Genomic DNA, 23,177 nt, shown 5'->3' with positions numbered 1-23,177 from the left:
TTATATACTAGTTTCATCTGTGGCTACGTATTTATAATTTTGATGTCAACATCTTAAGTAGCATGCCTATATATTTTATATGTATGAGGCATCATATGTGTGTGCGAGCTACACTAACCGCTCCTCCGTCCACAGTCGCAGCTTGCCATGCGGTGCATGCGTTGAGAACGTGAGGCGGTCGCTGCTGCTGCGGTGATGCTGTGAGGTTTTCTCTGGAGACAGCTGTTGCCGCAGCGACTCCAGCTCTCTTTCGTACATCATCCTTTGCTCCTCCAGGGCCGTACGCTTCTCCTCCAGATACTGCTTCTCCAACACCTGGACCACATTCTGCATGGGGTCTACATACAATTAAAAACAATTAATTGTATGTATTGCAATTAAAAACTTATTAAAAACATGCACTCACTGTCTGTTGTTAGCTACACCGCTCTGTTTCAGCTGCTTGTTAACATAAATATCCAATCAATCAATCACACGGCAGCAGCTCAGTGCATTTAGGCATGTAGCCATGATCAAGACAAAGAACAACTGCAATGTGAAGTTACTCAACAGAAATGCAAATATTAGTTATTATCAGTATCATCACAGATTAAACTACTGTTCTACTCATGAACACTCACTGAATTAATATTCATGAGCTGCTAGAAACTGTTTTTCTTCTGAGAATAACTTCATTATTTGTGGCATTACACATGGATACTGTAAGTCAAATAGAGAAATACTTTTTTTCCCTTTATTCAGAGGATTAAACCCAGTAATACAGGAATGGTATTTTAAAAGGATGTTAGGATACAGTCAGAGTTTCTGGAATGAGCTGGCAGTTCATAAAATATGTACATGGTCCCAATCATACCATTGTTTCCAAGAGTCTTCATTATGACCTCCATCTGGGCAAACTCATAAGTGTAGTCTTGCTCAGAAGAGGCCTCGCTGGCTGTCTCGATGTCTGCCTCGACAAAGCTCTCTCTGGGAGATGCTCTCTCCAGCTCCTTCAAACGGTCCCGCCGCTTTCGTTTAGGCAGATTGATCCTGGAAAGCAGCGCAAATATCCAGTCAGTGACTTCATAGCTGTTCACACGCTTGAATGTGGCAACAAAAACAAAGGACTCATACCTGAAGAAGTGATTATTTCCCCATAAGATACGGTCTCCATGCCACAAGTGTACTAATGAATCAATCATAGTTCCATTCACACAGGTCCTGCAGAGAACATACATTTATATTTTATTGTTGAAGAATTGTATTGTAACCTTCAGGTTTTCAAGGGGAAGAAGCAGGCTAATCGAGTAGGAACAATGGTTTTTTAGGGGGAGGGAGACATGCATCTGATATCAAAGTGAGGGGCTCAGATCATGAGATTCCTGTGCAGTGAGGTCATGTGAAACTCTGAGGTCCAGTCATCCAAGAGCGCAGATCACAGACAGAAACACAGACACTTAGTATGTTGGAATAAGTTGCACGACAGCTCACCTGGCATTCCCTACTGGCATCAGGGTGACATCACCATCTGGGCACACCTCCAGGACGCAGTGCTCTGGCTGTATCCCGATCCCAAAGAGCTGGATGTCCTGAGATGTGTCTGCACCCACACGCGTGTGCTCCTACACACAGGTGCAGGAAAGATTAGGGAAACTACATTGGCAGATCAGGATGTAATTACATCTCACCCTTCTTATCCAAATGTTCTGGCCATAACCACAAAAGGCTGCTACCTTTTATCTACTGAACTGATTTGAACTAAAGTAGTGAAAAAAACAATAAACACAAGAATACGAATTTGGGAAAATGACAACTAGACATAAAGAAAAATCAGGCCTAAGCAAAAAAACATGTGTGCCGAGGGGGCGTTGTAAAACAAACATCCTAGCTTCTAAAGGATGTCGTACCCTGCAGCGAACGAACCTATTTCACATTACCATAGTCATTCCACACTGATATGCCAGGCTGGCCTGCAGGAACTAGACAAAGGCCTGTTGTTCTGTAAGCTGTGCAGATTGCTGTCTCACATGCCTCAGCGCTCACACATCCAACTAGACGGCTGGCTGTTCCACTTCAAAGTCCAGACCTGCTCTTACTGAACTTCTCTCACGACAACATGTGTGCTTCAGTGTGTGTTTCAGGGCCTCTGTCAGTGCTAAATATTACTGCTGTGGTATGTGGCGCATGAAGAGACTCACTGTGAGTGCTTAAATAGTAAACTGCAGTATTAGCGAGTGACTGAATAAGTGACTAACTGGGTCTTTGTGGCAACTAATGAAGAGTACAAGGGGATCTTTTTGGCTTGTTTTCCACCATATAGGCGTTCTGGTCTTTTGCAGTCACTATGAGCAAAACGCTACAGTGATTATAATAAACATCATAGGAACATCTTGCTCTATAATTCTGAAAGTTAATTCACAGAGAATTAATAAAGGACAAGTGATTAGGTTTCACTATAGGACATAAGATGACATGAAAACACAGTAACCAGCTGTGTCCCCAGCTCTGGTCTGGGAGCATTTCATCAATGCTAACCATGATATTAGCCACATTAGCTCATTAGCTATCAAAATGCTAACACTGACATCACAAATAAAAGAACCAGTCCATTTACCAACTGTATACTTAAGTCTCACTTTAACATTAGGCACTCGATTTTCTAAACCCCCCAAAAAAATCATACAAATATATGTCTGTAAAACTTTATTTTTTTATTAAAAATGTCCTCTTGGAACTTTAGAAATTTAAATCAGTTTAAATTTAATATTTAAAATCACTGGGATAATCACAGAAATGCAATACGGCAATGCAGTGTGAATAATCTCTATCTTTTTTTCTAAGAGACTCTTAAACTTAAGTAACAGGGCAGATCCAGGCTATGTGTTTAAACTAATTAGACTCACTGTTAAAAACAAGCTGTATGCTATATTTGCATTAAGCAAAGAAATTGTTGAGTAGTATATAATCCAGTGTGATAATATCAACAGATACTTTGGGTCTTGGTCCTCTAGCATCATATTGTAAACCTGCTGTAAAGAACCTCGGTGGTTTCATTGATTCCTTTCTGAAATTAGATTTGCAGATTAAATCTGTGCCCTTTTAGCTTTTAGTTTCTTTTTTTAAACAACCTTGGCAAGGATATCCATGCTTTTATCACACCCAGACTGGATTCCTGCAGTTTGTTTTTTATGTCAGCTTTTGCAAGGCACTATTATCATGAATGCAGTTGGTCTAAAATGCAGCTGCTCGACCCCTGACTGGTAGACAGACACATGAATGCATTTCATCTATCTTAGCATTGATTAGGATTCATTTTTAAATTTTGTTCACTTATAAGTGCTTGCATCAGCATATCTCTAAGTAACTATTCGTCATGTTACAATTTTACATGCTCAGTGCAAGACCAGGTGACTCGACTGGTGACTTAACTCTAAACACCAAACTAGCTCTTACAGCTAACTGATCTTTTGCAGTTGCCTAACTCTCAGACTTAAACTTAAAAACTTATCTTGTCTTATGAACCTTTTTACTTTAGGTCTAATTTACGACTGTGTGTTTCTGTAAACACTAGAGATTGATTTTAATTATGTTAATTACATTCCTTATTGTTTTTAAATTACTGCCTCCTAATTGTTTTATTGATTTCTGTCCATCACCTCGGATAGTGCCTGTTGTGCTTAAATTTGCTTTATTAAAAAAAACGGCTTGACTGAGGAGCTGAGCTTGGAAAAAAATGACATTGCAAAAACAGCATTACCTTCAGGTAGTAGACCAGCAGCTCATTTAGGGCAGGATCAGCATTCAGATTGACCAGGAAACACTTGTCTTCACCCACTTTAATCCCAGACGTTTCCAAGGAGATGCCCATGCTTTCCAACTGCTTCTGACGCTCCTGAGAACATGGATAATAACAATGTAGCTGTTCATATAAACACACTAAATTAGAGTTGAGGTTTCACAGTTTTCATGAGTAAGGAGTTTACAGTGGCAATCTCCTCTGTCTTTCTTAGCTTCTCCTCCCAGGTGACGGTCATCTCTTGGATGAGTTTCTCAGACTCCTGCAGTTTCTCCTTCAGCTCAGGAGCCTTCATGGACTGATGGGAATAAAAAAAATGTAAAAAAAGGAGAATAAGTCAGAGTCAGATGTCTGGCATAATTTATTCCTAATTGAACAGCATCTGTGGTTCAACCTCTCTTCTCACCTCGGCCTGAGAGAGCTGAACTTTCAGCTTCTCCACCTCTTCCCTGAGCTCTCTGATGATCCGAGCGTTGGGGTCTTCATTCACAACGGCATGGTTGACGATTCTCTTGGCCCTGTCGGCGTAACGTAGAGTGGACAAAGTCTCCTCATAATTATCAGCAGCTGGACTCACCGTTGCTATCATGGCGGTCTTGCTGTTTCCGCCAAGGTTGTCCTGAGTTTAAAAAAAAAAAATCACAAGAAGCTGTTAAAATAGACTTTCATGACAAGTTACAAAAGAACAACCCAAACAGAACGTGGGTCAAACCTTCAGTAGCCAGGTGAGCACTGAGTCTCTGTAAGGCACAAACTTGGCCTTCCCCTTTCCTGCAGACTGATCAGCCAAAGCAGAAATCACACATCCTAATGTGGTGAGAGACCTAAAAACCAAACAAAGATACATTTAACCTGATAAATGATTGGACTTTATATACAGCTCATATACAAAATAAAAATTTTCTCACTTGTTTATATTGCTTCCTTCTTTGAGTCTCTCCCCAGCAGCTCCAGTCTTCGACACACGTTCACTTCCTGCCAGGTCAACCAGACTCATTTTGCTCACTTTCTCCCCTGAATTCTGTTGACAGTCACAGTGTGCCCAGACAAATATATTTAATTAATAAACAAATGTTTGTCCTTGTGAAAAAAATGATTGTAAATGTGTGTGAAATAAGAAAAAACAAAAAGACTTACTCCAGACTGTAGATCATAGAGCGTTTGCGTGACAATGATACTGAAGACGGCGTGTGATCGGCTGCTCTCCTCATTCATGTTGGTGGCTGCAACTGTGCGAGATTTGTTCCCCTCTGACATCAACACCTCAATGTCCTAAAAAAAACAAAAAAGAGGAAGGACAGCAGAACTATTTAAAGTGTTTTTCTTGCTCAGGCTTTGAGCACATTTCGGTGGCTAAATCTTTAAAATGATAGTTGTGATAGATGTGCACATCTAGCTGTATGCCACTTCATTTAATTGGGTCACAACTGAGAGAGGGCCAAAGCTGTGGGAAATCCATTGGACTAATATCAGGCAGAGCAGAGCGCAGAGGAGCAGGGCGGAGGTGTTTAAACGTAATTATGGAAGGGCCTGCCAAGGCTTGGCATACGCACTACACAAAACCCCATGACTACATCCCACATCAGGAATATGTGTCACTGGAGTCTCTGCGCTTGGGAAGGTTTTACACAGCGAGGTTATTCCAAATGTAAATCAGTGGTTTGGCGACTGAAGATACAAAGTAATTTCTTCTGGATGTTATAAATCATGTTTATGTGGCTCTGATAGAGGGTGGATATCGCCTCATTTCTGGTCGCGGCATGATGACAGACGGGTGAAAGACTCACCTCAAAGCTGGTCACAGCCAGCTGAGACAGACCGTCCACATACGGACCAAAGACTTTGTGTTCCCGAACTTTCAGGGACTGTCGGCTCCTTCAAAAAATAGAGAAGGCAACACAATGAGTAAAAGAGAACAAAGAAGCACTCTGAAGAAACTTAAAATCTTTTATTAAATACATACAAGCTGTAGTATGGAACTATAACATATACATGAACATTTATAAGAATCAAAGCTTTTTCAAAGGGTCATTTTGATTAAGCTTATCAGCACCAAATAGATTTCCTGTGATTCACAATGCAGCAGTGCTTTAAATCTGGTGTTTGTGGTAACATTCCCACATTGGCACACCAGTAGAGATGGGTTCACAACAGGTTGAGAGCAAGGCCAAACAAAAATACACACAGGTGTGGATTTTTCTTGTTTAAGGCATACACCATGGGGAATCATCAGCAGTGTAAACTCACTGGACACTTTATTAAGAACTTGCTTGCTGGACCCCCTCTTATCTATGCTTAATGGCATAGATTCAACAATCTACCTATGATTCAACTTCAGGGATGTTCAGCCCACATTGACTTTAAAATGCGGGATTTGAATCTCCCGTTCCACCGCATCCCAAAGGTGCTCTACTGAATTGAGATCTGGTGACTATGGAGGTTATATGAGTAAAGTGAAGTCATGTTCACAAAACCAGTTTGAGATTATCTGAATTCTGTGTGGTCTTTTGCGTTTGTGGGCCATCTGCTTCAAGGTTTGACGTGCTGTGTGTTCAGAGATGCTCTTCTTTTGTGGCAGGCACCTTACTGCAAATTGCGCTACATTTAACACCAAAAAGCATGCCCTATGTTGCACCCAGTGTGTGTGTGATAGTTGCTAGGATGGTTTATTTATCTGGAAAGAGAAGGGGAGATGTTATCAGAACAAGTGCATAATTGGCAGGGGTGGAGAGCTTAAAGATAGGAGCTAAAACTTTGTTTCTATCCTGTTGTTCTTTACTCTGAGGACTACTCTGAGTGTTTAGAGCTGAGCCCCACATACTCCTGCTGCACAATAATACTGGTATTTTAGCGAAACACAGCTGAACTGAAATTCACAGCGCGTCACATGGAAGATCCCAACAGGAGACAGATACAAGGATAGGTCTTGTTTTCCTTTTTACAGTGAGCAGAGTGGGCTCCAGTGTTTCAGGCTTTTTAGCTATATTTCTACACAAAGACCAGTACACAATGAAAACATCTCTGCATGTCTGTTTTTAGCAGTGAGAACATGCAAGGCAAACTCTGTAGTCACTACTGCATAACATTTGTCCATTAACATGAGCGTAACAATATCTTAGGATTAAGGCTAGTCAAATTAGTATGTGCAATATTCACTTTCTTCTTCAGACACACAACCAAATCACGTCCACCCTTGACTCCTGTATAGCTCCGCACCTTTGATGGAGATGGCAACCGGTTTAATCACATTTATTATTGTAAACAGATTGCTTGGAAGATTTCAGCTTTGTCTTAGTGCCATTTTCTCACCATCTTGATACATCAGACTTGGTTTGAAGATGTCTGTCTGTCAGTGGTCTAACCCACCCCTGCTTTATACAGTACTACAGCTAACGTTTATTCCTATAACTGACAGAGTAAATTAGGATGCAAGATCAAGAGCATCTGGAGGTTACTATATACGTGACAGGAAGCTGCATCTTTTGACATCTGCAACTCACAGAGCGCTGCACTGTAGTCTGTTTCTGGCGCTCGGCTCGCAGCAGCTCTGACCGCTCTCTCGCTCACGGCTTTACTACCAGATCTCCCCGAAACATCCCCATTCACAGCTCACCCTTCTTAGCAGTCTGTCTGCCAACCCACATCACACCACAGAGGCGAAGAAAGCAGCACTGTCAGAGGACGACACTGGCTGCTGTTCTGCAGGAAATAACTGGGTTGAGCTTCCTACTCACATCATTCTATCGCCATCCCCCCATCCTGGGTACTAGACACAACAGAGCTATAAAAAGAGACACAAACCAGAAGACAATGCGAGCTAACGGACAGATCACTCTCTACTTGAGCTGGAGAGACTGAAGAGAACGAGAAAACAACTCCATAGTTTGTGAAAACAGCTGCGTCTTGTCGCCCCCAGGTCCGAAAGCTGCTTCGGTGAGCTGGAACATGTGTATTTTTAAAAGCAAACATCAAACTCACCCTTTGGGATCCAGAAGGTCACGGACTTTCTCATTGTAGATCTCCATGTAGGAAACTTCCACCTTAAAAGAATGGCCTTCGTTTGTCTCCCTGTGGACCCTCTCAAACAACGAGCAGCAGAGTCGAGGAATTAAGCCTGGCTGCTCTCCATTGCCCATCATGGAAAAGGACTTGCCTGAGCCTGGATGCACAACAGAGTCACACATAAGTTGCCAACTTCAGAAAGCGAGTTAGTTAAGTGTAGTTAAGTGTAGTCTCTGCTATGGCCACAAGTACATCTGGAGAATAATTGCCATCATCATCGTGTTGCAAAAAACGAACATGTAAAGAATGAGTCTCCAGCTGTGCCAGCAGCTGTGTCAGGCCACATTTGTGCTTGCACATTTGCATATACTGGGTGTACAATGGATTTCCTTTAGCATGTTAGCATGCTAACATTTGCTTATTAGCACTAAAAATTAAAGGTGATGGGAGCACGTTAAAAGTGAAACTTCTTAATTCATTTCAAATCACTTCACATCATTATTTACGATTTGTGATCTAAGTTAAACTAAGACTGTCCAGAAGTGTCGTCATCACTCATGTGCTGCTTGCAGGATGTTGCTTCAACCAGATGATTATATCGGATTTGTTTTCTTTCTTTCTTCTAACTGATGAGCGTGCAGGTGTGTCCCTCTAAGACAGGAAGCAGGAAAAAATAGCTAATGTGCTTTCAGGGCGAGGGAGGAAATGAAGTCATTCAGTTACCTGTTTGTCCGTAAGCAAATATGCAGGCGTTATATCCCTGGAATGCATTTTCAAGTATCCCCTCTCCAAGGCACTTGAACACCACCTCTTGACCTTTCAGAGAAAGACACGGTCACCATGGAGATTATGGTAAACAGAGGAATAATTGTGTCACACAGGGTCAGAGGCCACGTCCTTTTAAGGATCCAGCCTCTGAGTTAATACACAGTTATACTGTATAAGCACTATGATCACACATACTGTTTGGCTGTCTTAGTACTAAAAAAAAACTCTATAAATGGAGTGACAAGGGGCACAAAGGGCCACGAAACAGTGAATAAGATTCATGAAAGGTGGCAGATTCCTGTCTGGTCATGTGGAAAATGCAGAGCTGTGTAGAGAAAACTCTTGTGCTGCTCACTGTCATGCCCCTGCTCAATGGCCCAGCTGTTTAATGAGCTAAATAAAGCCTTGGCTCGGGCCCTTGAGGCAGCCCTTAACTGAACAGATTGCCTTGTCGGTTCAGCACAAAGGAGATGTAAGCTTAACATTTCCATCGGCTAAACAAGAGTTATTTGACAAACACAAAGTATCCCCAATTATTATGTAAATCCGCCTCACACTGGCAGTAATAATCTCTTTTATGAAGATGTTACAGAAACTGCAGCTGAGGAGAAAGAAGAAAGCGACTTTACCGGGTTAGCCGGTGCACGGCAGTGTAACAGTGGTGGATAAATACATAAACACAATGATAAATGTGTGTGAACAACTGTGATGCCACTATAGCAGACATACGAGTCCAGACAATACAAACACAACTGCCTTGTTGATTTGAATTCATTCACTCAAAATGCTAATTTTCATATACACCTGTACTATACTCTGATTTGCATGATGCAAAAACAGCCTGCCATCATGCAGCGAGCTTCTTTGCCCTTGCAATGGTAACATAAAGCTCTGCAGCAGGTCTTTGCGTGGCACATAATTTGAGCTCTCTGGTTGAGTAAAGGATTGTTTTTCTGTTTTTTTTCCTAGCCTTCACATTTGTGACTCACCGGCATATTTGGGAACGTTGGACTCATCCATGGACCAGAAACAGTGGTCAAATGCGAACACCTGCAGAGGCGACAGCACAGGGAGTGTAAACACACACTTGCCCAAGCATGTATAGTACAACATAAGCCAGTCTCTCTTAGTGGTGATCGTCTTCTAAGGTTCACAGGATTGATGTGCAGTACCATGTAAATCAGCAGGACTGAGCTTGTCTGAGTGAGTAAGAGGAATCCTAACTGAGCATTGTTCGAAGTAATGTTAGTTAAGACCGCATCATGTCTGTCTGTACAAATTCACTCTCAGCTGTTTTGTCATAGTGGCTGGAGTTAAACGAATTCATAAATCAGGGTCAGCGCTCCCCAGAAGAAATTCCAGCACTCAGTGACCCTCATCTCCAAGGAGACAGAGGCATAGCTGTTCCACTTGGTGCGGGCTGGGTCTTAGCCCTCTAAGTCCCACAACACAGACTTCTGCAGCAGCATGCCCTTCTATCACCCAGGCACCTGCAAGTGCTCTGGATACATAACACACAGAGAGGATACTCTTTCTGGGGAAAGAGCATTAGTCAACAGCCCCTCACAGACAGAACAGCTCCTCTTACAATGTATCTGTTTATGCACTTGACTCCATATTTATCTGCTGTATCGTTCTTAAATGTATCCTTTAAACAACTGCAATGCAAGTCACCCATTACATATTTTTGTTTGCTGTTGCAACACCTCATTTGCCTAATTTCTAGAAATGCATTACCTGTGCCAGCGCTCAATCCAGAACCATTCCCACACATTTCCAACAAAAAAACAACCCCCCCAAAAAAGACTGCAGTTGTCATGGCACCATGTACTCACTGGACCCAAGAGTTGGAAAGACTGAAATCAGCGAATATAGGAGGGGCTACTGCAGGAACTTCACTGATGTTTGGGAGATGCAGCCCACAGATATTGTATTGCCAAAGGAAATTACCCTGAGATTTGTGATAATGTAATGCTAAATAATATCATAACATTTTCTCCATCGATGGAAAAGAGGTTATTTGTGTTGATTCAAGAAAGAAGCACTAGGACAAAAAGTGTGGCCTGAACTCGGTAATGGGAGCTTTATATATGCTTCTCCCTCCATTTGCCTTAAACCTTTAAAATCAGATTAACATTTCAGTCTTGATCTGATTTTTGAAGTTTTTAGGCAGATTTTTGGTTGCTTAAGCAGTCATCTAGCTTGTATTTAGGATAAAAAGCTTAAAATTATAATCATTATATTCAGGATTTTAAAAATGCATTGCAGATTTTTTCGGATTATCGTTCATATGTTTTTTTCCACATCTGTATTATTGCAGCCTATCTTGGTCAGGACCAAAAAGTCCACATATTTTGTTCGCTTGTGTTTTTCTGATGTTAGAAGAGTAGCTGCCGTCCTGTCAATGGTACAATTCCTGGCTTTAGTGCTCTGCCAAAACACTTTTCTCTACACAAATACCCCATAATAATTGACCTTTAATCATAATAAGGGCCACTGGCCAGGGAAGCAGTGGTTGCACAGTCAGCATGGGAAGCACTGAGATCACTGAATGCTTTGAAAGCAAGACCTCCTCTTGTGACTTCAGACAAGTGAGTGGGTGCCATTCAAAGGAACAAAAGTGCCATCATTCTCAATTAAGGCTGGTTTGGTAACTAGGGCTTCAGCCTCCTTTGGCCTGTCTCTGTCGGGCCTGAGGGTGTGACTGCACCACAAATTGTTTTAGACTGGACAATTACTATTAATCAGCAGTGCAAATAATGATGCAGCTGAGGCGCACAAAGCCCTTTTTGTCATTTCTAGTATGAAAACTGTCCGAATGTGATTGGACTGCAGCGTCTGTTTCCCCAGTAGACGGCAGGGAGAATTTGAGTGGCACTATAGCTCAGCAGACAACCACGTGCTTGTCTAGCTGAAAGGTATTATAGGGTAGCTCGGGTTCACAGGCCCCAGAGACCATGCACACCCGTGGCCCGGACTAGTGCTCCCCTTGGTCCAGCCAGGGGCTGACTGTACTGAGCACAAAGCCCGTCCCTGGTGTGTGAAACATCTCTGAGCTAGTCACCAGCGTGTTGTCAAGGGGGGGGGGGAAGTGGGGGTGCACTCCAACAATGCAGCTTTGAATGTGCGCACACACTGCCCCAGTGTCCGCGCTCATCCCTCTCTCATTGTAACGCCTTTGTGGGTGTTCACGAGATCTTAGAGCGCTGACACATTCACACGGACATCTATCCGGCTCCTGCTGACCAACCAAACTACTAAAACACCCTCAGTCATGTCCCTAGAAACAGCAGTGGACTGAACTGTGCAGGATGTCTCTCAGCTCCTCGGGGGAGAAGCGCTGCTTGTCCCGCATCCTGCTACTGAATGATCTGTGAAGTCACTATAAATGGAATTCAGCTCTGTTGATGTCAGCAGGTTGTTTTGTAGAAAAAGAAACAGATAAAACATACATACCTTAGGTTGTTTCCTGGTGAGATTGAGGGGAAATAGTAGGAACCCAGCAGATGAACCAAAAACAGAGAAAAACACAGAGAAATGAACATAGTTAGCAAACAATTTCACAGTCAGAACTTGATATCCACAGTGCTCTGAAAAAAAAAGAAACGTGTAACCTCAGTTCTTTCTTTGAAATTCCTTCTTTGACTTCTTTCACTCCTATCATTTTCTCACTCACTCATTCATTTCCACATTGTTGCTTTTCCTGGTGGGAGCTGGTGCTGTGATTGGGTTCATAATTGGGCCAGTGGAGTGTGAGGAAGGGAAGAGATTTAGGATTCAATGTCCCACTGACTCTGCTGAATAAATAGCTCTTATGCCTGTGGACTTAACACAGAGGCCAGCTTGGGGAAGCTGCACTGTGCATTACAAGCTCCCGGAACTAAGGACAAAAGTGTAGCATATATGGTTCTAACATATGCAGGATTATTCTCTTAATTGGACCAGTCCTCATCTTACAGTAAGGTACAGCCTCTACGGTGTGTGGTTAATTAAGAAATGCATGCTCCACAATCCAGTCCTTCAAGATTCAGCAGATAACTCCTGCAGAAGTCTTCTGGCACAGACACAAAGGTGGGCATCACCTTCACACAGTAACCAATACAGAGCAGAAGCTTTGGGAAGACTGAAACACTGCACCAATGTTTCTCACACAAACTAAGCTGAGTCACCGACAACGGCAGGGCCATGGAGTGCTCAGCATCCATTTAAAAATAGCCTCTGTTTTTTTTTAAATTTCTAAGTTTCAGAATAATAGAAAATCAAGGGGAATAGATAAAGAATTAACTGTGTTTTAGCTCTTACGACAGAAGAGTGTGGTTGAAGAACAAAAAGCAAGAGGGCCTCATCTGGGTTCATACCCTATATCTAAATCTGGGCCACTTACAACACTGAGACTTGGTCTTAATCAAAGCACACAGAGACTGCAGCAGGCAGTTCCCCTCCACCGGCCAGTCGCTCCATACTGCAGCGCAAAGAGGGGACGCCCAGGAAGCGCTACAGTATGACATATGCAGGCTATGTGGGTCTCCAGACTAGAGGGACTACAGATAAGGTCTTCATGCATGCTAAACTGAAAGGCAAAATTTAAATTAAAAAACATGGCAGAGATATGAAGATGGAGTACTGATGAAGAACAAAAGGAGAAAATTGAGGAGGAGTGGAAAGAGAGAGCCACAGACACACACTTGATGATGAAAAGATGAAAGACTCGCTGTTTTTGAATGAGTGCACTCCACAGCAGAATCTCCACATCTGCAGCATAAACTAAGCAGCAGTAACAGGGGCTGCTGCAGTGGTTTGGCGGCTCATGCTCACTGTGTCATCTACTGTATGTACAGTTAATGTATCCAGTTACGGCATGCTGGGAATGCTGAACAAGACAATAGGAGGAACTGTTCCTAACTGGCTATATTTAGGATTTCATAGAGTTCCTACTTCCTTGTCAAAATCTCACAAGACATTCATTTACTTCCAAACAGCTGACTTCATTTTAGCCTCCTATTCAAAACGAGTCCCTAACCTCCTACCCTATCACAGCCAAGAACTCCTTCTCAGTAAGTTAAAACACACTATCCTCCAGTTCTCCCCCTTTGCTTTGGACATACTCTCTAACTGAAAGCTGTCTTCCCTGACATTGATCTCACAACATATGAAGTCACATTTGGATGTGTAAATACTTCTAATGATGCTTCCTGCACAGAAAAAAAAATATTTTTCAGGCTATAGTTGTCAAATGTAGTAGTTTATATTACAACACTCAAGCATGAAGCCCACAGGCAGTCTGCTAAATAATCAGCATGGATGTCAAGTTATGTCTTGAGGGCTTATTAAAGACTATGCTGTGGTTGGACAGTACAAATGTGCGACACGCATGTATGGCACAGAAGTGCCAGGTGGTATCAGGTTATTATCCCCTCAGAGGCAGATGCACTAAGCCACTGCAGCCTCAGACATGGCAAATATAACATTTCTGCCTTCGTCAGTTTGACTTAGTGCATTCTGTCTTTCAGATATAGTCCACTTTTGCATCATCCAGACACACCCATGGCAGTGTGCACACAATATTTGCAATCAAAGCAAAAAGACTTTTTTGCACTTGTGTCAACAAGCAGTAACTGTGGTGATGCGCAACCACACTTTTGAATATTAAGATCTCTCCACCATTAAGAGCAGGGTTTCTCCCTGCATGCATGCTGCATGGTGGTGCTGCGCAGGCTGACCGCACCCTTCACACACAGGCTTGGCAAGAGAGAGAGAGAGAAAATGAATCATAAAGAACTCTATTAACCTTAATGCAAACATGAGGTAGTTAGATGAAATTATTATTGTGTGCATGCTTTTGCTGTTTAGGTCACTCTCTGATGAGCCGAGCAACTCACAAAATGAGCGACAATGTGACATGTTGTGTATTGGAGGCCAAACAATTCAAAGGCCTGACCAGCCGTTGTTGTGAGTAGGGTGCTCAATCCGACATACTGCAAAGCTATCATCCTCATGTACCACAGCACGTACATTAGGGACTTAAAAATCCTGTCAGGATGGGTAAAGTGTGTCTCTGTGCTTCCTTTTAGGGGAACGCTTAGGTTCCTGCAACTCCAGCTACCTGATGCCAAAGCACCCATGTATGACTAACTTGGCCAAAGGGAGGAAACTGGCCTCTCACACTGCTATGACTCTCCTCCTGCACGTGGTGTGAGATAGATTAGAGGAGAAAATATCCTCGTTTCTTGTTAAACGATAAGAAATATCACTTCAATACCAGACCGTGACCAGTTTCAAAGATAGTCTGGAAAGGGTCTGACAGATTTTTGTGGCCCTTTCAGCTTAAATCCATGGGTGTGGCAAAAACGAAGGTATAAAAAGTGGGAAATCAGCACTGGAATTCGCCCCCCCCCCTGTGGTTATGGAGCAAGATTAAGGCCACTGGGTTATCGTGCCACTGAAAAATGCACTCTTCTAAACCAGCAGACAACACATCAGATTAATGTACTGTATTATCCACCCACTGAAGCAGAGATCTACTCTAAAAAATTACATTCTATTCCCACAAGCTCACACAATTATTAGACAAAATAATGAGTTTTTATTGTATCATTTAATACAGTAGTTTCTAACAGTATATATACTACTTGCCATTATTTACTGAGATTCCTCAGCAGCCTTTCAAAGACTTTATGATGACATAATCCTGCTCAACAAATGGAGTATGGAAGAGGTCCCCCCATTAAGACTCCACAGCATTCATCCCCTCTGCACATACTCTCGCATACACATAACATATTTTGCTGCCGCTCCCACACGCATATTCGAATTCCTCCTCTTGATCTATGGTTGAAACATCACTCCCCCATAACACACACACACACACACATACAATCTTTTCACCTTAATTTAACCACACATATGACTTTTCCCCCGGTAAGCTTCTGACATGCTTCAAGACAATTAGATTTCAGCAAGCTCTAGAGCCAAACACAATTTTCAGACTGTGTGTGTTTAAGTGTTAGGTTAACATTTCAAATTGCCTGCCAGTAAGTTTAGAACCGGACATGCCTGTCCCCGCTCAAAGCAGAGGTCATCTTGCTGCATAGACACCAAGCAGAGTTACAGTAGAGGGGTGCTGGGGATGGGTGCTGGGGGGGGGGGGAGGTTCCCATGTAGCACCCAGCCTTCATGCATAACTGACCACACTGTCAAGAAAAATGAGTACAATCCCAAAATAAAACATGACAAATAACTGTTAAGAGCTTTACATGCTGGACAAAAACATTTCCAACGCAGCACTGAAGGAAGATAATTTGTTAATGAGAAAACCAGATTTAGGCTACTGAGACAACTAATTCATATCATACAAGCTCAGACTTTGTCAGCTAAATATGCAACATCTTGGTTAGTGTTGGACCCTTTAACAGGACCGCAACTCAAATTCTCTACTGCAAACGAAAGCCTTGCATTTAAAATGCTTCCTAAGAAAAGCATAGACTTATCAGCTATGTGCACATTAATGTTTTGTCATGTATGTGAAAGCAGCTTTTTGCCGTTTTAGCAGCTGAGGTAAAGCGACTATTACAGTTTGACACTGTAGTGCACTGGTCCCCACAGCATAAAGTTTATAAGGTACAGACTGAAAAACTAGAGATTTTGGTCCATATTTACATGACAGCATCTCACAGATTTGTCAGCTGCACATTCACAATGCAAGTCTTTGGTTCCACCAGATCACAAAGGTGCTGTATTGCACTGAGATCTGGTGACTGTGGAAACAATATGAATAGAGTGAAGTGTCATGTTCAAGAAACTAATCTAGCATTAACAAGGTATTTTCATTTTTTTGGACCACTCTCTAAACCCTAGAAATGGTTGTGTGAGGAAAATCCCAGTAGGGCAACCGTTTCTGAAATATTCAGACCAGTCTGTCTAGCACTGGCAGCAAGGCCATATTCAATGTCACGAAGTCCCCTTCCTACCCCATTTTGATGCCCAGGTTGAACTTCAGCATGTCGTCTTGACCGTATGTATGACCCTAAATGCACAGAGCTTCTGCTGTCTGATTGGCTGATTACGTGAGGCTTTTTTGTGAAATAGTGTTACTTAAGTATTCACAGCCATTTAAATTACACCATTAAAGCTCTAAGGCCAAAAAAGGGGTGACAATTCTGTTAATGTAAACTGCAAATTGATCAGTAACACCTGCACACAGTTTTGTAAAGCAGTGATATTGACAGGTATTAAAAAATCAAAATACTGAATGCACTAAATGATCATTTTTTAAAAAGCCTAAAACAAAGGAGTCCTTGCATCATTGTTCTAAAAGCTAAAATTAGTCTGAAAATATTTGGAATGAGCGGCTGGAGAATATCATATCACTCATGAAGTCATCAACATAACTTCAGGACTTTTTCTGTATCTTGAAACTGCTGTTGCTAAGCGACGGTGGTAAACATGGAGGGCGAGTCAACCAACCAGCCTCATGAGTCAAAGTTGGAGTATGAAAGGCGAATTTACGATCTCCAAAACAACCCTTAATGAAGAGCACTGTCACCAGCAGCACACGTGATGCTCATACCAACTGCTGTGTGGTACCTCGAGGTTTCCATAACAAATGTTAACAGCAACATATGATGCAGGCAGGGTCTAATTTGATCCTCTCTGGCATTTCTGACAACAATGTGACAAGGTGGGTCACCAGGCTACGTGTGTGTATGCTAAAACACAGACCACATCTACTCTTAAATCCAGTAAGTTCCAAACAAGCCAGAAAAGAAGTGCAATTCATCAATTAGTTCGGTACAGTACTGAGCAAATGAAGAGAAAAGGAAGTGACACATTTACTACTGGGACACACCGCTCATGAACCCCATCTGCCTGCTGGATGTCACTTAGCTGAATAGATCTGGCATATGCCGGGCGAGGATAATAACAAAAGCCAGAGTGAGAATGTTTAAGAAGTACAAATCACATCATTAATGTCATTAATTGGAGGCAGAAATGTAATTTTAACAGAGGTATGGGCTTGAATGGCTCCACTTCCACAGAACGAGACCAAAAGCAAGTCCACAATAAAACACTACCTCATTATGAAAGCAAACAGAATATAACAAGCAGGCTCAAAAACTTCAAAAAGGCCTCATCTCAGAGAATCACGCCAGGAACAAAAACCAGAATAATTATAGAAGAAAAAGTGTTTGAGAGTGAATTTTCACAAATACTGCCTGTAGAATTAGAGGCCACATGTGAGATTAATGAGGCACAGGCCTGACAAAGAGGGAAGGCACCATCTTTTCTCAATTCCGGATCAAGATGTAAACAATGTCCCACCCTCTAAACAAACAGGGAACAGTCCTCAAGGGAATGTAATTGTTATATCAGCGTGCTGCTAGCACTTTCTCCTAATAGCAAAGAAAGCAGCCTTAAAGTGAAAATCTGTGCTGATAGTGTGCAACTAACTGTGAGAATAAGATTTTAATGTTGATTATTGGCACATGAGAAGCACCAGTGAAAAAACAAAGAGAGCATTCCTGAGGTCGGCCAGTGGACAAAGCAGCATTGTCATTTAGTAAAGGCTTGTTTTGGAAATCTGGATGACACTTGTTGATGTGCAACGAAGAGAAAATGTGACCAAGGCTCTAAAAAAAACAGTGCACTGTCATGTCTACCCAACACCTTAGTGCAGAAAGCCCAGTGTCTTTATTAGCTGTGTTTTAGTGAGGGTTAGCAAACAAATAAAGTTCTTGGATGCTAAAAAGCATTAGTAAAACATAGGATGATTACATTTAAAGGAGACATTTGAGATTCTGGAAAAGTTTGATGAGATTTTGATGAAAAGACTGCTAGTAAACTTCACGTCTATATGGTAAATATTAAAAAAATATGTTAAGCCTAGCTTAGCATGAAGGCTAAAAGCAGCTAGCTAACGCCACATAAAGGTAAATTAGTTTTTAAATATATTGTTTTGTTAATTACTGTGTGCAGCTTGTAATACAGGGTGTGATATGCTGGGAGGATGGAGAGGAATCCCTCACCTACTACATAAAACACAAAACAAAAAGCAGTTTATCTAAATAAAATGTATTTCCCCCTCTGATTTTTAGCACTGCATCTTGAAACAGTCTATAAGGCAAACAACAATGAAATCAGAAACTGACTTTCACTTTCAGCACTCCTGATGGGAAATGACACAGCAAACATGGAGGCGATCTGGATCCCATTCTGTTTCAGCTTTTTATTCTTCCACCTTCACACCAATGCTGCTTCAACATGTAAACTGCAGCTAATTAAATAACAGAGAAATGAAACTAATTCAGAGTTGAATCTGAGGCCCATCAGGCGGCAAAACACATTACAGAGTATTTCATTATATTAATAAGAATTACATTTAATCCAGTTAAATTATTTATATGGAAGTATTACAGGTGTTGCTTGATTGGATTTTTAATTATTATTAATTGCAAAGACAGTAAGGGTTGCAAAAATCTTCTCGGAACAACATTTTAAAGTTGAGTTCCTTATTTCAAAAAAATGAACATTTAGGAAAAATAGAGAAATCAGGACATTCGGGACCAAATTACTCATCTTTCTGAACATATTTAAAAGAATGTATTTGTTCATGAAATTTCAGAAGCAGCAGCGGGTTTTTTAACTGAAGCTGCACTCCACACCGCACAGATTACATATTCAAGTAAGCAAGATAACACTAGTAAGTGCAGATAAACCCAATTGAGCTCTTGTGACCATCGGAGATAAGAAGAGATTAGACGTGAAATTACAAGCTTGGGGACAGACATTATCAGATAAAGACATGCTTCCACTAATCATCTTGAAATGCAGGACTGCAGAGCTAGAGTGACATGGGGGATGAGAAGCCCCAAAAACTTGCATATTCGACAGGACAAAGACAAATGCCTTCTGAAAAAAAATGACCACATGGAAGACAAAAGGCAGCACCTCCATGTGACATAAAACAGACTCCATTGCGTCTGTCTAAAAAGTGATTGTGGTTAGCTCTTGTCTTTTCCAATAACTGTGCATCTGAACAAGACAAGCAAGAGATTTACATAAAGCAGATTTTCCAACACAACATGACCTTGTATTCAGTTGTTGCACGTTGACGGACATGCTGGGACTTGATAGATGTAATATGGCTCTATTGTGTGAGTCGAAGAGAGTTTTTTTTGGTCATATTGCTCAGGCACTCATCCCCTGTGCAGACAGCAGCCTCAGGTATTTCACTGCCTGTCCACCCCCACCCTGATTGTGACTGACTGTCACATGAAAACTAAACCTTTCCCAGATTCCTGTTTCAAATATGCCATTTGTGCCAGCTTAGCAAGCAGACGAAAGACGAACCTTAGGAAATTTAACCTCTAGCCCTGAAGTCATAGCCCACGTTTCATTTGCAAACCGCTGAGCTTACTCTTCAATTCTCAGGGAAACAGGAGAGTGGGGTGGGAGTCATGAGTGTAGCCATAATGTTCTGTGGTGCAGAGGCTTCAAACGAAATCCTTTCTTTAAATTCTTTACATGAGTCACGTTTTTAGAGGTGTTGTCCAACCTGATAAACTCATTCACTCGATTCCACCTCCCAAAAAGACATCATTTCTGTATTTCATCAGACTGAAGCAATATTAAAAAATTTTAGGCACTGAGCAAAACCACTGAAGCAAAAAGAGTCTCACTGAGATCCAGATGTTGTCATTTTTTTCCATTTATAAATCCTGAATTTCAAAATATGCAGCCAAAGATATAAACAAAATACCTATTAAATTAAGACGTGTCTACATTAAAAATATCTGTTACTGCTTATCCCATTCTAGGGCTGTGCCTCATCATTCCCATGAGAGAGAAAAAGTTCCCAGGATCTTGGTCAGCCATATTTGGTATGCTAATACCCACTCAATCTGACACATTCCCAACACACAGGAACAGGTGTCTTCAAAACAAGGCAAAGTCTTAGCGATCAGGGTATCCTCTTTTGTGGCTCCACAAGCAGCAAAAGGGGAAAATTATATGGTTTGGGAAAACCGTGGCAGCCTAAGCACAGAGACCCAAAACACACACACAGCACTAGTGCTGAAATGTTAACAAGTAATTATATGCCTGGACTGCACTATAGAATAGCGATGAGACATAATAAAACCAAAGCGAGTCAGAGCACAGAAGGTCGTGGCTGATGTGCAGCTAGACAACAAACCATTCCAGGATCTAATAAGGTGAATTCAGGGGAAGCTGAAAACATTTAACTGAGCTTCCATGAAAGGAATCTCTGTATAACTGATACAGCATCTAATCAGATGTGGAAACTCACGCTGGATGAAAATGTGAAATGTGTTTGTGTCTCACCCATCAACATGGCAACTGGGAGGAGTTGAAACATCCTGACTCTGAGACGAATATAATGCACGTATCTGCATCTCGGTTACTGTCGCTCCTCTGACCGCTCGCTCACAGCAGCTTTCTGTTCAGCTCTCCCGTTCCACATGTGTTAGCTGTGAGCGGGATTTGTTTAACTGTCTGGAAAGCAGCCACTGTATGGTAATTTCTGTTGTGATAATTGCCTTAAGTACAGGTTAATGTGCGTGTACCCGAGCTGCTGGGCGAGTGAGCTTAACGCTGTTTGATGCTGACTGCGAGTTACTTGAAAACTTTAACAAGGCTGGGTGCAGGCCACGAGAAAAGCCTTGACTGGAGGCAGTTGCCTCCTATGGCTTCATATTCAGCAGTCACACTGTGGCTCGAAGAGTTGTTTGTTCACTTTAACTAATCAGTAAGGACATTACGCAAATTATAAATATGCTGTGTGTGGGTGGGGGGGGGGGGGCAACAAAGAACCTTGGATTGTGTTCAGACTGAGCATCCTTTTAGCTTTATTTGCGCCTGCTGGTAATCAGGTCAGCTGTCTAACCATGTGTGACAAGAGAGAAAGCAAAACAAGCGCAAAAAAACCAAAAAAAACAGCAGAAAATCCTCCAACCATGATGGGAGGAAATATTACATCTGTGACTATTGCTAACAGGCATGAAATTTATGAGCATACACTCATCGTTGGCCTATATTCTGTGTGGCTTCAGACTTGTCTTCAGTACAGTATGAAATCATGTCAGAACACAGCACAAAGTTTTAATGACCTTCAGAGTGCACAGATAGTGTGAAAGGTTAAAGGATGCTTAGCTTTCTTAGAAGCTTTTCTTTACTCTTAGATAAAATGCGCAGCCCGTTGTGTCTTTAAAAACCATCAGTGTGATCCAACATGTCTTTGAACGCAACATGACAAATTACCTCTGACTTCGGAGATTTACAGTGGCACCCCGAGGCCAGACATTTATCTGCTCAGCCTTGTACATGTCTTCATATCAAAGAGGCTCAACCTCCTCTCGTGGCTTTGAAAACCCCAAATCAGCCATGCAAAATACCAAGGTGGTGTTATTATCCTGAGATGATTACTCTTGGAAAGTTCACATGAATTACATAACATAATATCATATTGCAAGCAGGTGGGTGACAGACACCATGTCCTTTGCTGCAGCAGCAGCGTTGCATTTGCACATATTTTATTTGACTAAATTCTCCTTTGAATTAAAGATAAAGTGTTTATAAGTGCTCTTGCTTTAGTGTATTTTCAGACACTGCTACAGGAGGTCACTGTGTGTACAGTTATTTGCTCATTTTGAATGCTTTTGTCACCAGACATTTCCAAAACACTCATAACTACAGCGAATCTTAAGGCGCCCTAACGCACAATAGTTCTGTAAATAACTTAGTGCACAAATATTCATTTAAACTCTTGACAGTATGTGAGTTTTGTTTACCTGTTCTCTCCTTTTGCATTGGAGGGCGGTGGGTGCAGAACAGTTTGGTTGTCCTCCATGTCCACGACACATTTTGTATTCAGTTCAATTTCTGCAGAGAAAAGTTTGTTTGGAAAGTGAAGCAGAATGCGGGGGTGTGAAGAATAAAATCGGAGTTACTTTGGCCTTCTTTAAACTATTCTCAAGTCTGACTTCAGGCTCACAACTCAAACTGAAAGCAGCAATGGCGAAGAAACCAAAAGTTTATGGTAATGTGGCACGAAGCCAAGGAGACAGAAAAGGAGTCTGCAAGCAGAAATCGTCGTTATAACACTTACCCCTGCGGTTCATGGGCCGAACTCTCACTGCAACTTTTACCTTTGTATCCGACATTTTCGTCCACTTTTCACTCCCACCCTGTCTATTCGCCCAGCTATCAACGCAGAGTCTCCGACAAGAAAGCCCGGCTTTTTGCCAGAAAACAGGGCAAAAGAATCTAGCTAAACAATCCCAAATGAGTCCGATCCTCGATGAGAAGTGATGGGAAAGCGTTCATTTTTGTCTTAGTATCCATCCGGGTTCGCTTCTTGTGCAAATCCAGCACTCAGCTCCAGCCCCAGACAGCATCCCCACCGCCATCTTCCACTGGGAGCACGACTGCTATCCTCTGGCAGACTGGAGAGGCTGTGCCAAAGAGGGGGAAAGGATTTACGCACCCCGCCGGCGCATCGGCGCATTGGGGGAAACCAATGAACGAGAAATGTGAGCGTGTGTGACAAGTTAGTTCACATGCATCAGTGAGCATTGAGAGGCAGTGCGGAGCTAGGAGTCAGCTTTAAACAGTTGTT

General features: G+C 42.0%; 1 protein-coding gene across 5 annotated transcripts in view; it reads right to left on the bottom strand.

Moving 5' to 3' along the window:
* kif13a (kinesin family member 13A) overlaps positions 1–23,066 on the bottom strand; it is a 39,740-nt gene extending 16,674 nt beyond the window's left edge. For 3 of the 5 annotated variants that reach the window (XM_085292306.1, XM_085292307.1, XM_085292309.1), the window contains exons 1-17: positions 22,668–23,066; positions 22,351–22,441; positions 12,002–12,014; positions 9,535–9,595; positions 8,501–8,593; positions 7,754–7,934; positions 5,563–5,650; positions 4,913–5,047; positions 4,684–4,796; positions 4,488–4,599; positions 4,182–4,394; positions 3,963–4,073; positions 3,737–3,871; positions 1,471–1,601; positions 1,114–1,200; positions 854–1,029; positions 119–338 (exon numbers count right to left, since the gene is read on the bottom strand). In XM_085292306.1, the coding sequence (XP_085148432.1) occupies positions 119–338; positions 854–1,029; positions 1,114–1,200; positions 1,471–1,601; positions 3,737–3,871; positions 3,963–4,073; positions 4,182–4,394; positions 4,488–4,599; positions 4,684–4,796; positions 4,913–5,047; positions 5,563–5,650; positions 7,754–7,934; positions 8,501–8,593; positions 9,535–9,595; positions 12,002–12,014; positions 22,351–22,441; positions 22,668–22,722 (2,015 nt within the window). In that variant the 5' untranslated portion in view covers positions 22,723–23,066. The remainder of the gene's footprint in view (positions 1–118; positions 339–853; positions 1,030–1,113; positions 1,201–1,470; positions 1,602–3,736; positions 3,872–3,962; positions 4,074–4,181; positions 4,395–4,487; positions 4,600–4,683; positions 4,797–4,912; positions 5,048–5,562; positions 5,651–7,753; positions 7,935–8,500; positions 8,594–9,534; positions 9,596–12,001; positions 12,015–22,350; positions 22,442–22,667) is intronic. The other 2 variants (XM_085292310.1, XM_085292311.1) reach the window with 1 other exon arrangement.
* Between the last annotated feature and the right edge of the window lie 111 nt (positions 23,067–23,177).

Source organism: Mchenga conophoros, linkage group LG11 (genome assembly GCF_057382185.1).
Source record: "Mchenga conophoros isolate Kocher_MC1m ecotype Shallow Benthic linkage group LG11, M_conophoros_male_GT1.1, whole genome shotgun sequence".
Taxonomy (NCBI): domain Eukaryota; kingdom Metazoa; phylum Chordata; class Actinopteri; order Cichliformes; family Cichlidae; genus Mchenga; species Mchenga conophoros.
This window is presented reverse-complemented; position numbering and strand designations above follow the sequence as displayed.